Source organism: Peromyscus maniculatus, chromosome 23, assembly GCF_049852395.1.
Source record: "Peromyscus maniculatus bairdii isolate BWxNUB_F1_BW_parent chromosome 23, HU_Pman_BW_mat_3.1, whole genome shotgun sequence".
In the NCBI taxonomy this organism is placed as follows: domain Eukaryota; kingdom Metazoa; phylum Chordata; class Mammalia; order Rodentia; family Cricetidae; genus Peromyscus; species Peromyscus maniculatus.
In genome coordinates this window covers 62,488,301-62,505,427 of record NC_134874.1, presented here as the reverse complement: position 1 = coordinate 62,505,427, position 17,127 = coordinate 62,488,301, and the positions used below count along the sequence as shown (strand labels likewise).

Below are 17,127 nucleotides of genomic sequence, written 5' to 3'. Positions count from 1 at the left end.
AAGAGTAATAGAAACCCTAAGTAAAACAGAGAAAAAAGTTAATATTACAGAGTTAGCAGGGAAAATAACATAAAAATTCCTCAGTCAGTTAAAAATAGAGAATTCACTGTATACACTAAGTGGGTAATTCCACCATCATACATATGAAAACAACACATGACATGTGCTGGTCAAGAACACATCTCCATTCATGTTTACTGAAGCATAATTTAGAGTGCACACAATTAGAAATGACTTGATTGTCCTTCAACACATGAATACAAGATATTGTATTATTTGATTTTTTTAATGCAGAGAAACATTTTTCTTTTGGTTTTGAGATTGTAATATAATCATGCCTGCTCTCACCTCCCTTTCCTCCCTTCATATTTTCCCATACAGCTCTCCATGGGCTCCTTGATTATCAGAAGTTGTATCATTAGTAACTATTATTACATACATCATATATATATATATATGTGTGTGTGTGTGTGTGTGTGTGTGTGTGTGTGTGTGTGTGTGTGTGTATTCCTACATACATATAAGTAGCAATCAACCTTTCAAGAAAGGCAATCCTATTATTTTGAACATATAGATGAATGCAGAGATTATGTTCAGGAACATGAGCTAGACACAAAAAACCAAATGCTGTCTGACCTCATTCAAAACTGGATCCTAAAGTCAATCCCCTGACCTAAGTTTGAATGGTGACTGTGAGAGGCTGAATATCAGGGTGTTGAGGAATTGCTTGTCAAAGGACACATTTCAGTGTCAAAAGAGGGGTAATTTAAAGAAATACTTCAAGCTGTGTGCAGAAGAGCTAATAATAATAATAATAATAATAATAATAATATACAGTGTTGAATTGAAAAGTAATTTGTGTATATTTTAAGGACTCCAGTAATCAAAATTTTGTAAGGTTATACATAAGAGACATCCATCCATTTATTTATTTATTGAATATAATTACTTGATTTCTCCTTCCATTTATGTACTCCAAATTTTCCAGTGTAGTCCTCATTGCCCCTTGAAAATCCATGACCTGTTTTTTCATAAATTGTTGCTATCTAAGTAACTTATATACATATATAAAAATTTGATTTGTGTTATACGATATAATAATTATCTGTAATATAGAACAAAATCATGAAATTATATCAACTGTATTTCTGATGCATAGTATTACAGGAGAGAGGGAAGAGGTGTAGAAATTAAGCATGATTCTATTTCATTGTGAATTTTTACAAAATATATATAGAGAGGGGAAAGGAGGTACCAGAGTGCACTAATAGCAGAACACAGATTACTGTTTTGGAACCTTAATATTTTGAATATTTGAGGTGGGAAATGATCTTCTGGACTTTTCTGGACATCCTTACTCCTTTCTTCATCTTCATAATTATTTCTACAAGGAGGAGAGAACAGACCAGGGAGTCAAGATTGATACAAGTTCACTGTACTTTTGAATGGCAGACACTAGAAACTGACATCACCACTTCACTCTCTTGTGAAATCATTGTATGGAATATTACAAGTGCATGCTTTGTTGCGGCTAGCTATGGCTTTTTCTCAGTGTTTATGATTTTTATCTGTGTCTTCCAAAACAGCAATCTAAATCAAACCATCTGGATTGATGACCCACAATTCTGTCTCAGGCTGTGGTGCTCTTGAAAAGTCACTGTGGACCATTATGAAATCATAGAGGTGGGGGAAGAAAGAAAGAAACAAACATGTTTTCCACCAGCATAGAGGATGCAGGTGAAGAGCCCCAGGACTAAGATCCCCAGAGCATATATGCATGAGAGGGGAATAGAAGCAAGAAAAAGCCAGCAAATTCAGGGCCACTCTAGTTACAGTTGGGGAGAAGCTCAGCACTCTGACTTACCCTCAGTTGTCTGGACTTTGCTACTGTCTGTGCCCTTGTCTTTCATGAGAACAATAGATTATGTGCAGCCTGAGAACCTGATGCAACATCAGGAACAGCTGTAGCATACAGAGTCTCCTATGACACTGTTGAGGTCTGAGCCTGTTCCATGACCTAAGCCAATCATCTCCTCCACAGCTCAGTCTAGTTGCAGGACATTGTCTCTGTGTGGAGCAGACCCTGACATGTCCCTTTCTTTGCTTTGTCTCTTCCTACTCCTGCAGTCTTTGTTTACATTAGGTGAAATGAATCATCAGAGATGCTTTGATTACTGGAAGCCCAGCACCTACATGAAGACTGACATCATCCTAGGTGGATTTGTCCCCATTTACATCACAATGGAAGGATTCTACAATAGCCATATATTTTTTGATACCAAACCAGATATATTTGATAAATTTCTGTAAGTATTTGTGTGACTGTGCTAAGGGTATTCTGGCTACATGACAGTGTGTGCTCCTCTGTGCACATGTAATTCCTTTGAGTATAATGAACTGTATACACAGAAATGTGAAACTCATTTGCAAACTTTCCTCCTTCATTATGCATCTTACAGACCTTTGCTTTCCTTTTGTTTATTTTTTAGTCAGGTAGAGATCAAAGAGGGAAAACAATTTTTGTGTCTGTCCATTCTGTGAGTCCACAGACAGTCTTATATTGTTTTCACACATTGACTCTAACATGACAAGGGGAGGCTCCACCCTGTTCTCATATTTTTGAGAATCTAAATGACTCCTGTAGGAATGTCTCTTTCTTTCTACAGACCTGGATATTTTCTGCTAAAACCCCATGTCCTTAGTACATGGTTTAGCATCTCCTCTCCCTCAGGTTCTTGCATTGGTCTCTTTAAAATATCTCAGAGTTTGGACACTGTGGTCATGTTTATTACTTATTAATTCCTTATTGATATTTTAATGCAGTGTTTTGAAATCACATCCTTCATGCCTGATAGTCTGTCTTCTGCTTAGTCAGTTCTCCTGGGGTCACTTTCCCCTGTGTTTTTATTGGAGGTTTTGTGTTTTTCATTTCCAACATTTCTATCTATTCTCCCCCCTGGAAGAATCTCAGTTTCCATTTAGGATTTGACTTTCTTGGTACTGAGTCTTTGATATATATGTATATGTATAATTGCTGTTGTCCTTGTCCCTCAGCCTTTGTTTTCCTGTACAGTGTTGCATCTTGTCTCAATGCCCAGTTGGTTTTGCTTGCTTGTTTCTATGTTCTTTTAGGACATCATCTTTTTGCCTTTTGAACTACTCATCTGGCACTTGGTCTCTCTCAGTATCTTTGAGTTCATTTGTTGGTTTCTTATGATATTGTGGAGGATTTGTTTGGCCTTGCTTTTTCATATTTCCTACTTTTATCTATTGTTGCTATTGTTGGTACCTTTGTTCATTTAAACATTAATTCTAGATTAAGATTGTCCTCTGCTGAGAAGTATCTTCTTGAAGGTCCAATCCATGCACTGCTCTGTGAACAGGAAACAGTCTTCCAGACCTGTAGTCCTGGTAGTTGTGGTATTATGGAGTATGTGAAAAGAAAAATGCCAACATACATGCCTAATTTATTTAGCACTTAAAGTTCTCTTAGGAATGCTTTTACAGGATGGAAAGACTGTATGTAGTTCAGTATCATGCTACAGCAGGAGGCAGATTGAGTCCCAAGGCCAGGAGAAAGAGAGAGTCCATCCTCAGGGATAGGCAGTAGAGAGGAAAGCTGGAACTGTTAACTGACAGGAGCTTCTTTCAGGAGCCTGTTTGATCTGTCATAGGTGGATTCAAGTCACGACTTCCTGAAGCTTACATTAATTTTTTTAAGTTTACTTTCAGAGATAAAAGTTTTAAATATATTGTCATGAACACTGTCTGTAATCGGTGCTTAAATCCTCATTGTATAAAAGAACAAAACCAGTGTTTGTGTACAGGTGGGGTAGACTTGTACTTTATAGACTTAGTAAAAACTTGGGGACCCAAAGGATGGTGCTCAGTTACAAACATGAATACTTTTTCTTCTGGCCAAGTTTTATACTCTCTCTTTCTCTCTCTCTCTCTCTCTCTCTCTCTCTCTCTATATATATATATATATATATATATATATATATATATATATATATATATATATATATGTGTGTGTGTGTGTGTGTGTACATATACATATATATGTCATATGTATATGACATGGATATTTTCAGCACAGTCAGCCAGCAGCACTTTTAAGTCTATGTTTAGTAAACTATGAAAGAAAATTAAAAATTTTGGCCTGTGACGATAATAATAGTAGCCAGTGTTTTGCCAAGGCTAGATTAATAGCTTATTAGAACTCCACTAACTACTAACATAAAACTCTGAAGCTTAGAAATCTTTAAGTCTTATTTTCACATAGCATAAGTCACTTCCTCAGACCTTTCCAACTTGTGTGTACATAATATATCCCTTCCTAAGACCCTCAAACTTATATAAACTTTAATCCTTTTTTTCTATCCAATCATTTACCAGAAGACATATATGGCTGGTTAATAGGAAGAATGATTGAAAAGCAAGTTCCTTTAATAAATGAATAGTAAAAAGTTTTTTCTTTTTTGCTGAATAATAGCATGATAGCTTCAGTTTGGTTTTCATTTAAACCTAGTTTGTGAGGATATCTTTTTCAGTATGAAGCCTGTCAGCAAGATGACCCTGTCTTGAGTCTGCCTTCTTCAGCAGATGACCTATTATTTAAAAATAAACAACACATAATTTTCACATATTATGTGGACTGATCATGCAGCTGTAGCCTTGTTGGGAGGTGCTGTGGATATTGCTATATGTAAATAAATCTGATTGGCCAATAGCCAGATAGGAAGTATAGGCAGGACTAACAGGAAAATTGAGCTAGGAGCAAGGAGAAGGGAGACTGCCTGGAGCTGCCGCCAGGACAAGCAAGATGTAAGGTACCAGTAAGCCGAGCCATGTGGCAAAGTATAAATTAATAGAAAAGGGCTAAATATAAGAGTGAGAGCTAAACAATGATAGGCCTGAGCTAATGGCCAAGCAGTTTAAATAATGTAAGAGTCTGTGTCTTTATTTTACAAGTGGGTTCTGGGACTGGTGGGACTTGGGAGCTGGAGAGAAACTCTCCAGCTACAGGGAGGAGCTGGGTAGGTCTGCTTGCTTCTGCTAAACTTATAAAACAACAACTTGTTAGAAATCAGAGAGAAAAATTTGAGCAGGAAGTATATCAAAACTACCCCTGTATCAGTTAAAATGACAGAGACTTACCTGATACCTAAGCATCCATCTGGAATTCTCCATGGTGGTCTCTATGACTCTGTTGGGAGCAGGGCTGTCACTTCTTGGATGTGACACACAAGACACTATTAAGACGTTGGTTGCCACACAGGGGAGCATCTACCTTCAAACACCAGACTCCTGAGGTCTGAGAGATGTTTCTGTGAAGGAGGAACTAGGGAAAACTGTCCTACCTTGGCTGGGCAGAGTAGGGCATCTAACTCAATAGTGTCCACATTTTGGCACGGACCTGGTGGTGGGTAAATTGTGTGCCAGGTATGAGACCAGTTGTCTACATTAGCACAACTGAGGAAAGGTCAAGGTGGAGTATGTTCTTCCACCATATTTGTGAATAGTCTTAGAAGCTGATTCTAGAAGCTAGTATTTTTGTGTATCAGGGGAAGCTTTTTTTGTTAAATAGTCTACATTCCATATTCAGCAGATCTCTCTGAGCAGTGTGTGGGACATCATTTAATTAATTAACTATACCTGATTTTAAACAAACTTTACTTATTTTCAGTTACTTGCTTCGTGCTTGTCCTTGATAGCATGTACAGAAGGCTATGGCTTGCCCCTCTGTAAATGAATTACATTTAAACTCAGCATTACCAAAACCACAGTTTGGAGCACAGTAAAAAGTTTGATTATTTATAAAGTAACTGACTGTTGCTTAGATTCTAATGGCTCCCTTGGGGGAGGAGGTGAGATGGCACAGCATCATCGGCACAGAAACCAAGAGTCCATTGAAGGCAAATAACAAACTCTCTTATTCAATAACAGGGAAGCCCTTATATACCCTCCTCCCAGTGCCTAGTCTGTGTGGTCATCCCTCATTGGCTGGGCATGATCAGGAACTTAGACAAGGACTGTTGCTAGGTCCTAGGCAGACTCTGCATGATCAGGAACTCTGACAGTAGTCAGAACCTCTGACAGTGACCAGGAACTCTGATAGCTCCTGTTGCTAGGCCCTCATGCAGACTCCAGTTTTGCTCCAGGTTGGAAGTACATTGTGTGCATGCCTTGGCTACTGGTCTGAGCCAATTTCCTCGGCCCTATGGGCCTATCTAACTACAACTGACCATTAACTTCCGTGTCTTAATTATCTTCTACAGTTTATACCAAGTTCATAGTTTGTATAAGATTAGAATTTTATAGTTTTATCCCTGTCAATCTGAGCCTTAAAATTTTTAGTTAAAGATTTATTTGAAGATCCTTTAGCATCAAAGTAAAACCTTAAACCATAAATACAGTCCACATTGTACAGTTTAGCTTCTTTGTCAAAAATCAGATGTTCATATTCAAGTGGATTAATGTCAGGTCTTCAGTTTGATTCTGTTGGTCCACATATCATTTTTATGCCAATACAAAGCTGTTTTTATGACTATAGCTGTAGTCAAACTTGAGATCAGGGATGGTGGTGCCTCCAGAGGTTGCTTTACTGTAGAGGTTTGTTTTATCTATCTTAGGTTTTTGTTTTTCCATATGAAGTTGAGTATCGTACTTTCCAGGTATGGGAAAAATTGTGTTGCGATTTTGATGGAGACTGCATTCAATCAATAGACTGCTTTTGGTAAGATTGTCCTTTTAACTATGTTAATCCTACCTATCAATGAGAGTGGGAGAATTTTCCATTTTCTGATATTGCCTTCAGTTTCTTTCTTCAAAGACTTGACTTTTTGTCATATAGGTCTTTCACTTGCTTAGTTAGAGTTACCCCAAGGTATTTTATATTATTTGTGACTATGGTAAAAGGTGATATTTCTCTGATTTCTTTTTCAGCCCATTTATCATTTGTATGTAGGAGAGCTAAATTTTTATTGAATTAATCTTGTATCCTGCCACATTAATGAAAGTGTTTATCAGCTGCAGAAGTTCCCTGGTAGAATTTTGGGCGTCACTTATGTATACTATCATATCGTCTACAAATAGAGAAAGTTTGACTTCTTCCTTTCCAATTTATATTACTTTGATCTCCTTTTTTGTCTTATTACTCTGGCTAGAACTTCAAGTGCTATATTGATTAGATATTGAGAGAGTAGACAGCCTTGTCTTGTTCTCATTTTAGTGAAATTGCTTTGAGTTTCTCTCCATTTAATTTGATGTTGGCTGTTGGCTTGCTGTAAATTGTCTTTTTATGTTTATGTATGTTCCTTGTATTACTGATCTCTCCCAGACCTTTACCATGATGGGGTGTTGGATTTTGTCAAAGGCCTTTTCAACATCTAATGAGATGATCATGTAGGTTTTTTTCTTTCAGTTTTTTTATATGGTGTATTACATTGACAGATTTTTATGTGTTGAACCATCTTTGCATCTCTGAGATAAAGCCTACTTGATCATGGTGGATAATTTTTTGATGTGTTCGATTTGGCAATATTTTATTGAGTATTTTTGCATCAATGTTCATGAGGGAGATTGATCTGTAACTCTCTTTCTTTGTTGCATCTTTGTGTGGCTTGGGAATCAGAGTAACTATAGCCTCATAAAAGGAGTTTTATAATATTCCGTATGTTTCTATTGTGTGGAACAATTTGAAGAGTATTGGTATTAAATGTTCTTTGAAAATCTGGTAGAATTCTGCATTGAAGCCATCTGGTCATGTGCTTTATTTTTGGTTGGGAGACTTTTAATGACTGTTTCTATTTCCTGAGGGGTTAGTGGTCTATTTAAATTGTTTTTCTCATCTTGGTTTGACTTTGGTATGTGGTACCTAATTAGGAAATTGTCCATTTCTTTTAAATTTTCTAATTTTGTGGAGTATAGGTGTTTGTAGTATGACCTGAGGATTCTCTGTATTTCCTTGTTGTCTGTTGTTATGTCTCTCTTTTCATTTCTGATTTTATTAATTTAGATGCTCTCTCTCTGTCTTTGGTTAGCTTGGATAAGGGTTTGTCTATCTTGTTGATTTTCTCAAAGAACCAACTCTTTCCTTCATTGATTCTTTGATTTGTTTTCTTTGTTTCCATTTTAATGATTTCAACTCTCAATTTGATTATTTCCTGGCATCCATTCCTCCTTGTTTCTTTGCTTCTTTTTTTTTAGAGCTGTTAAAGTGTGCTGTTATGTCACTAGTGTGAAATTCCCCAACTTCTTTATGTGGGCATTTAGTGCTATGAATTTTCCTCTTAGCACTGATTTCATAGTGTCCCACAAGATTGGGTATGTAGTACATTCATTTTCATTGAATTCTAGGAAGTCTTTAATATCTTTATTTCTTTCTTGACCCAGTGGTGATTCAGTTGGGCATTATTCAGTTTCCATGAGATTGTAGGCTTTCTGTAATTTTTGTTGTTAAAATCTAACTTTAAGCCATGGTGGTCCAATTGAATGCATGAGGTTATTCCATTTTTTTGTATTTGTTGAGATTTGCTCTGTGACTGAGTATCTGGTTGATTTTAGAGAACGTTCCACGGGGTGCTGAAAAGAATGTATATTGTTTGTTGTTAGGGTAGAATGTTCTGTAGATATCACTTAAGGCCATTTGAGTCATAACATCTGTTAGGTCCCTTATTTCTCTGTTAAGTTTTGATCTGACAGATCTGTCCAGTGGTGAGAGTGGGGTGTTGAAGTCTCCCACTATTAAGGTATGGGGTTTGATGTGTGATTTAAGCTTTAGTAATGTTTCTTTTACATATGTGAGTGCCTTTGTATTTGGGGCATAAGTGTTCAGAATTTAGACTTCATATTGTTGGATCTTTCCTGTGATGAATATGTAGTGTCCTTCCTGATTAATTTTAGTCTGAAATCTATTTTATTAGATGTTAGGATAGCTACACCAGCTTGCTTCATAAGTCCATTTGATTGGAAAGCCTTTTCTCAGTCTTTTACTCTGAGGTAGTAGCTATCTTTGAAATTGAGGTGTGTGCAGCAGAAGGATAGTTCCTGATTTTATATTCATTCTGTTAGCCTATGTCCTTTTATAGGAGAATTGAGTCCATTGATATTAAGGGATGTTAATAACCAGTGATTTTTTTGGTTGTAGTGTGTGTTTATTTCCCTTCTTTTGCGGTTATCTGTTGTTTGTGGTTTTGAGTGTACATTTGACTTCCTTAGCTTGGAGTTTTCCTTCTAGTGCTTTCTGTAGGGCTGGGTTTGTGGATAGATATTATTTAAATCTGGTTTTGTCTTGTAATATCTTGTTCAGTCTGTCTATGGTGATTGAAAGTTTTGCTGGGTATATTAACCTAGGCTAGCATTCATAGTCTCTTATTGTCTGCATTACATCTGTCCAGGATCTTTTGGCTTTCAAAGTCTCCATTGAGGAGTCAGATGTTATTCTGATTGGTCTGCCTTTTTAAATCACTTGAATGAGAAAGGAGAAACTTTGGTGCTCTTAATATTCTTTCTTTATTCTTTATGTTTAGTGGTTTAATTATTATGTGGTTAGAAGACTTTTTTTTGGTTCTAGTCTATTTGGTGTTCTATAAACTTCTTGTATCTTCATAGGTATTTCCTTCTTTATGTTGGGAAATATCTTTCATGATTTTGTTGAATATATTGTCTGTGCCTTTGAGTTGGTATTCTTCTCCTTCTTCTATCCCTATTATTCATATGTTTAGCCTTTTCATGGTATCCAAGATTTCCTGGATATTTTGTGTTATGACTCTTTTGGCTTTACTGTTTTCTTTTACCAATGAATCCATTTCCTCTGCTGTATCTTCTATACCAACGATTCTCTCTTCTATCTCTTGTATTCTGTTGGTTATGCTTGCATCTGTGTTTCCTGTTTGTTTAATCAGATTTTTTATTTCCAGCATTTTCTCTGTTTATGTCTTCTTCATTGTTTCTATTTAAAATTTCAGGTCTTGAACTGTTTCCTTCACATGTTTATTTGCTTTTTCATTGTTTTCTTGGCTTTCTTTAAGGGATTTATTGATTTCTTCATTTCTCTTTCCCTCAGTTTCTTTAAGGAAAAATTTCATTTCCTCTTTAAAGGCCTCTAGCATCTTTATTTAGTTATTTTTAAGGTTACCTTCTTCTACATTGTGATATTCAGATCTTGCTGTTGCAGGTGGGCTAGGTTTTGGTGATGCCATATTGCTCTTTATGCTGTTGTATGTATTTTTGCACTGACATCTACTCATTTCTTCCTCCAATAGTTGCAAGAGGTGCTTGTGTCTGATCTATCTGATCTTGGTCCACTCTGTGCTTGCTGTGTCTGTGTCTCAGGGGGCCCTTCTGGGTCCAATCTTAGCTCTTGCTCTAATTGAAGCTGGCAGATTCTGTATGTCAGGGAACTGCTCTTGGTCCAGTCCAAGCTAGCTGATTCTGAGACTCAGGGAGCCTCTCTTGGTCTTATTAGAACTCCTGGTCCAGTCAGAGCTGGCAGATTCTGTGTCTCAGGAAGCATCTTTTGGTCCAATATGAGCTAGCAGATTGTATGTCTCAGGAAGCTACTGGTATCCCAGGGTGATGCTATTGGGGTAGTGCATGGGTCTTGTAGATTGCTGGGTCCTGTGGGGGAGTTTTGGTGGTGGTGCCTGACACCGGAATCTTACCTCCTGGCCAGCAACTCTTTCTGCAATGAGAGCTGGCATATTTCCATGTGTCAGGAAGTTACTGGTGTTGTAGGTAGATGGTTATTGTGGTAAGGCATGGGTCCTGTAGAATGCAGAGTCTGATGGGGGTTTTTGGTGGAGGAGCTTGCCCACAGGAGTTTTTTCTACTGGCTGGCAACTTGGGCAGTGTTGGGTGGTGGTTCTCATAGACAGGCTGTGTCCTAGGGCCTGGATCCTTGAGGCAGGTCTCTTTGGGTGGGAGAAGAGTTACTCACCTCTTGGTCTAATGAGAGCTGGTAGATTCCTTATCTCTGGAAGTTACTGGGGTCACACGCAGATGGGTATTGGGTAGGGCATTGGTCTTGTAGATTGCAGGGTCCAGTGGGAGATTTTAGCAGGGGAGTCTACCCACAGCACTTTTTCTTGCTGGCCAGCAACTAGGACAGAGTTGGTTTGGGGTTCTTGGAAACTGTCTGTGTCCCAGGGCCTGGGTCCTAGAGGCAGGACTGTCTGGATGGGAGAAGAGTGCCTCACCTCTTGGTCCAATGAGAGCTGGTAGATTCATCAAACATTTGCTGTTAAGTTTTGTTTTCCACAAACAGTAATTGAATGAAAGTCACATATACAGTGTGCTGTGTCACATGGGTCTTCCAGAACAAGAGTTAAATTAAAGTTACACAGAAGCATGATGTAGATTTTATCTCTCAATCCTTTTTTTAAAATAAATTTTACCATAACTTTTTGTTACAGATTTTACAGATTTTTCAACCACATTCAATGAATTTACAAACCCTGAGATAGAGAAAGTTTACAGACTTTTCTTACAAACATAAAGATAAACTTGATACTTTAGTAAAAGCTTTAGGGATGTAAGAGAGGGAAGCCGATTAGCATCCCTGACCTGTATCAGGAATAACTTACTTTTTAGCTGTTTTTTAAACACACAGCATTGTTTTCTGTTCTATTCTGCTTTCTCTACTTCTCTTGTCACAGGTTGAGGTGGCTCACCTAACACAGGACAGATTTGAACGAAAGCCTTAAACAGAATGCTCAGGTCTGGAGGGAGAGAACTAAAACCCAACCCCACAGACACTTTATTTATAGAACACAAAAGCATGAAACAATTTTAATATTATAATATTATCCATATCCCAAATATATGTGAATGTTTGTAAAACTGTATCTAGTGGTGAGAGAAGGGACTGGAGCAAGCAGAGAAGAAGGAAGGCTCTGAGATAACACAAGAGCAGGGAGCTAAGACCCAGAGACAAGAGATTTTTGAGATAGGAGGGAGGGAGGGAGGGAGAGAGAGAGAGAGAGAGAGAGAGAGAGAGAGAGAGAGAGAGAGAGAGAGAGAGAGAGAGAGATAGAGAGAGAATTTAGTTTGGGATCATATGCTTATGATAACAGAAATTTTTACAGTCTGTGGGCATGGGAAGTCCAGTGTGCCATCTATGGTCACTGAGCTGTCCTGAAGCCAAGTCATGTTCAATAAGACAACTAGGATTAATGGAATCTCCAAGTCTGAGAAGGAAAAGAGATTGGAGAAGGCACATGAGGAGTATGCAGAGCAAGATCCGGGTGTAAGGAGGGAACACACTGGGAGGGAGAGCAAGGATCGGAGAGAGAAGGGTAAGTGTCCTGGTGACAAGAATTTCAACCATGATGTCTCCAAGTGACCTAGAGATTTGTCAAAAGGAAATGTCTGAAATAACAAAGGAGCAGCATCCCTTTCTATGTGACTGACACACAGGCTACACACACTCTAGACAACTCATTCACACATCAACATGGAGTGGCCTCAAGACTGCGTCTCAAACATTCTCACTTCATCTAAAACCAGAGAAGTTGGGATAACAGGAAACAGAGATCCCAATGTCTTATCAACAAGCATTGATTTAACTCTAGATAAAACAAACAACCCAATTTAAAACACATGGCACTGAAATGAGAGTGCAGAAAACATGGAATACAAATGCCTGAGAAAGATTTTAAAGGTGTTCAATCTCCTTAGCAACCAGTGAAATAAACATTGAAGCTTCTTTGATATTTTGTCTTACCCAAGAACGCAAATTACAACAAATGCTGGCCCTTATGTCGGTTAAGGGGACCACAGACTGCTGTAGGCCCTATGTAAATTAGTGTGGAGGCTTTCTAAAAGTGTGGAAAGAGATCTACAATATCATCTATGTTTATCAATCCTGAGTATATACATAAAGGCCTACACATCCTACTAAAGAAATTCTTGAACATCCAGGTTCATTCTTGCTATATTCACTGTAGCCACGAAGTGAAAGCAGCATAGATGTCCCTCTACTGATGTATGGATATTGAAACTGTAGTACATGTACACCAACTGATTTTATCCAGCTGAAAACACAAATAGAATTATAAAATTTACTTGTAATGGATGCAGCTGGAATTACCACTCTGAATAGGGTAACCCAGACACAATAATACAAAGCTAAATGCTCTCTCTCATATGCAGATGATAATTTTGAATCTTGAGTTATCTCTACTTACTGGTGTACCCATGTAAATCAGGGAACTAGTAAGGTGCAATAGAAAAGGGATTTCACTAGCAGAGGAATGGAGCACATGTGGTATGAACAGGGGAATGGAAATACTGGAACAGGAAGGGTAGGCTGTGAGTTCTGGGAGTGCAGATCAGCAGAGGGAGTGTGTGAAGGATTAACAGTAAGACCTTGGAGAAAACTACATGGGAATGTACTAATATTGAATCATCCTAAAATACATACATAAATAATTTAAATGTCATTATTCTATAGCTGCAGAATAGTGCTTCTCCCAGATACTGTGGGCCATCAAACAAAAATCCCATCGCTAGGTATGTTTCAAGTTGTTTGTCAATGCTGTCAATACACACCCAAACATTACAAGCTATTTCTGTTGTTCGTGGTTACCCTCCAGAATTTGCTGGTGTTTGCATACTTGAGTTATAGGACTTGGAGAAATCAAGCTGGTGCTTACATGGAAGCTTTATTCCTACCTGCTAGCATCCACAGAGCTGAAAAGTTTTATGCACATTAATAAAAAGAAAACATAATCAACTGTCTAACACACCAGTGACACCCGAAACCTACAACTATGACTGGCAGGGAAAGCTATGCACACTGGTGGCATATCTTTATAGTGGCATGAATATTACAAGGGTAACTCATAATATTCTTATCATATTTAAGTCCAGTTCCATTAGACAGATCTCATGCCTCACTCCCTTAACTGACCTAAGAAACTCTGGCTAGTCATGCCATTAATCCAAAATGAGAACTACTATAATTATTATGCTAAACAGACAAATATTGTACCTGCCTCCTCAGTTCTTACCTTTATATGGGCAGTTCAATGAATACTTCTTTCATACCTTTTCAGAGAAGCTTCATTTTCCAATAGCTGTTGGTTACTACATAGACCTATAAGTGGTCACCAACCAGATAATAAGAGACTGTGCTCAGCTCTACATGGGGCATGTTTCATGCAGTCTTTACAAAATCTCAGAGACTATGTCAGATTATGGGTAGACTTTTCTAAGAGTAAAAAGTAGTGCATGATTTGGGGTGAAATTATTCCTTACATCACATGGTCATGGCACACAGGAACCTACTGCAGAGGACCTGCAGGAAAAGACCCCCAAACACATTAATGGGATAGAGGATCGTGAATACTTTTCTGCCTGAGGAGCCTTTGGCATTTAGCAGCTTCTGGGAATGAGAAATACAGTTTTCTTTAGGGTGTAAACACTGAGAGGATTCCCATACTGCAGCAGAAGGCCTTACTGCAATGTATATGTTGGTAATGCAGAGTGGACTCTCTGGGGAATTACAGAGAATGCACTTGAATTTGGGTGGAGAAAGTGTCAGGAAGAATAAGGGAGGAATATGTGGTAATGGGGGTGGTGCAGATTTGATAAAAACATATGCTATGCATATAAGATATTCTCAAGTAATTTAAGTATACATACTCTGCTAAATGGGGTGGAGAAAATTTTAATCAAGTATAAAAATAAAGAAAAGAAGATGAGGACTAGCAGAAAGGAATCCCCTGTCCTTAGTAATTGCAGACTGCCGGCTGAACATATAGAGGGAGGTCAGCTGACAGTGTGGACTCTTGTCTTTTCTTTGGCTTATGTTGTTCTTGAGTCTTTATTAGATAAGAGTATGATGTCCACCAGCCTGTGCTCATAGGCACCATTTTCCCAACTGGTATATCAGAGCTATGTAGCCACTTTGAGCTGTGAATTCTGGGTACTGGCTCTATTCTCTCACTCTTTGGGGCCAACCCCAACCATACTGCTCTGGTTATTGTTTAGCTGGAGGATGTCTCCTTGGTGACTTGAGACCGGGAAGCCACCATATCATGAGAACATTACAGGCACTGACACTTGAAAACCTGTTCAGTATTAATCACCAGGTGAGAGGGCAGCTGTGTGACTCTCAGACTGACAACAGGATGTCACAGTCTTGTCCTTCACTGCAATGACCAACAGGTTTGCAATTCTGTATTTTTTACTGACCTCGTAGTTTCAGCGGTTTCATTCAAATCCCAGGGTAACTCTGTGGGGAGAAGCTTGGTTTGTGATTGCCCTGGACTGGGCTCTCTTTCTTATGTCCTTCCTGGAATAGCTTGCCTGCTGCCTAATCCCTTTGGTCCATAATTTTCCTACACTCCTTCTCTCTAAAATATACATTCTATACTTTCTATCACTCAGGACATGAGGCAGACTAAATACAGTACTCATAAAAATATCTCAGACAATATATTTTGAACTTTCTGCTTCCCAACACCTCAATATTTAAGATGCAATTCTATCGTTTCCTCTTTCATTTTCTACCTCCAACTCTATCCTGTCCTCCCAGCCCTACTCCCTCTCAAATTAATTTTGTTTTATGATTTTTATGAAGAAGGGTGCATACATATATAAACAAATGAGTACACAAATTTAACCAACTGAACCAACTGTTTCGTGTTGAGTATTACTTTTGTGTCATAGGAAAAACCTCAACCCTCAGATCAAACAGAAGAGACAATTCATTCTAGAACCATATTTCAGTGACTATGGCTGGTGACCACAGATTTGGCTGACCCCAGATTACATGTTCCAAGGTGGGGGCAGTTTCATGAAGTTTTTGTAGTAAAATATAAGAAATTTGTAAATCAAAAGATTAGTGAAAACAACAGAGAGGAAGTCACAGGCAAGATGTGAAAACTTATCCCACAGACCCAAGATGCTATGCAATGTCATTTTTAGCTTTTAGGTTGTTGGAAGTCAGTTGTCTCATAAGTTAGTAGATTTCAAACATCTTTAATTAACTAGTTATAGGAGGTTAGCTCACCTGCAGACATGTCCAAGAAATGGCTGTTCAGGGTGCTACAGTTAGCCTGGAATAAGTTAATGAGTCTCTAGACATACAACACTTCAACCTTCCATATCACAGAAGTTCTATTCAGTCAGTTTTCAGACATGGCTCTTTCCAGGGATTCTCATGTATGTATTTATAAACATGCATACAATTATACACATGTATGCATTTAAACACATCTATGAATTTGTACACATGTATGTATTTATACACAAGTATGCAATTATATTTACATGTATGCATTTATATACCTATATGCATTTATACACATGCTTATACTTCTATACATGTATATTTATACACATGTATACATTTGTACACATTTATTGTATTGTACACATGTATGCATTTATAGAAATTCATAATTCATACACAATTCATTTATACACATACATGCATTTATACACGTGTATTCTTTTATAAGCATGCATAGACTATAGCATGTTATACATGCATATATTTATACATATGTATGTATTTATAAACCTGCATGCATTTATACTCACGCATACATTTATATACACATATGCATTTTATACATGAATACATTTATATGCATCTATTCATTTTTACAATATATGCATTTATATACATGCATACATTTATATACATGTATTCATTTATACACATGCATGCATGTGTACACAGGCATACATTTGTACACATAGATGCACTTATGCACATGTATTCATTTATATACATGCATACATTGATACACATGTATACATTTATAGACATGTATACACTTTTACTGCTGAATATTTGGTATTAGATAATCCCTGGGGGAAAATAATTTCTCCCTCCCTCTCTCCATAGCTTCCAATTACCAGGTTTTGTACAACAGATTCTCTCTTAACATAGCATCTAGCCGTAGATCCCAAATTAACACAGTGTAAACAAACTGCATTTCTTCCTGCTGCCCTCAGGCCTCTAGGTAGATTCTGCTTCAACAGAACCCAGGGGACTTGGGCCTCATGAATTCTCTGACTTGTCTGCAGTGGGACTAGGCAGGCTCTTGTCAAGCAAAGTTTTAAAAGCACCTCCTAGAGACCGCTCCCCAACCACCAAATGACATGTGT

General features: G+C 37.9%; 1 protein-coding gene across 1 annotated transcript in view; it reads left to right on the top strand.

The window, feature by feature from the left end:
* LOC102925359 (vomeronasal type-2 receptor 116-like) overlaps positions 1–17,127 on the top strand; it is a 119,500-nt gene that overhangs the window by 40,905 nt on the left and 61,468 nt on the right. Inside the window, exons 5-6 of the mRNA XM_076560909.1 lie at positions 1,587–1,737; positions 2,128–2,306. Of these exons, the coding sequence (XP_076417024.1) occupies positions 1,732–1,737; positions 2,128–2,306 (185 nt within the window). The 5' untranslated portion in view covers positions 1,587–1,731. The remainder of the gene's footprint in view (positions 1–1,586; positions 1,738–2,127; positions 2,307–17,127) is intronic.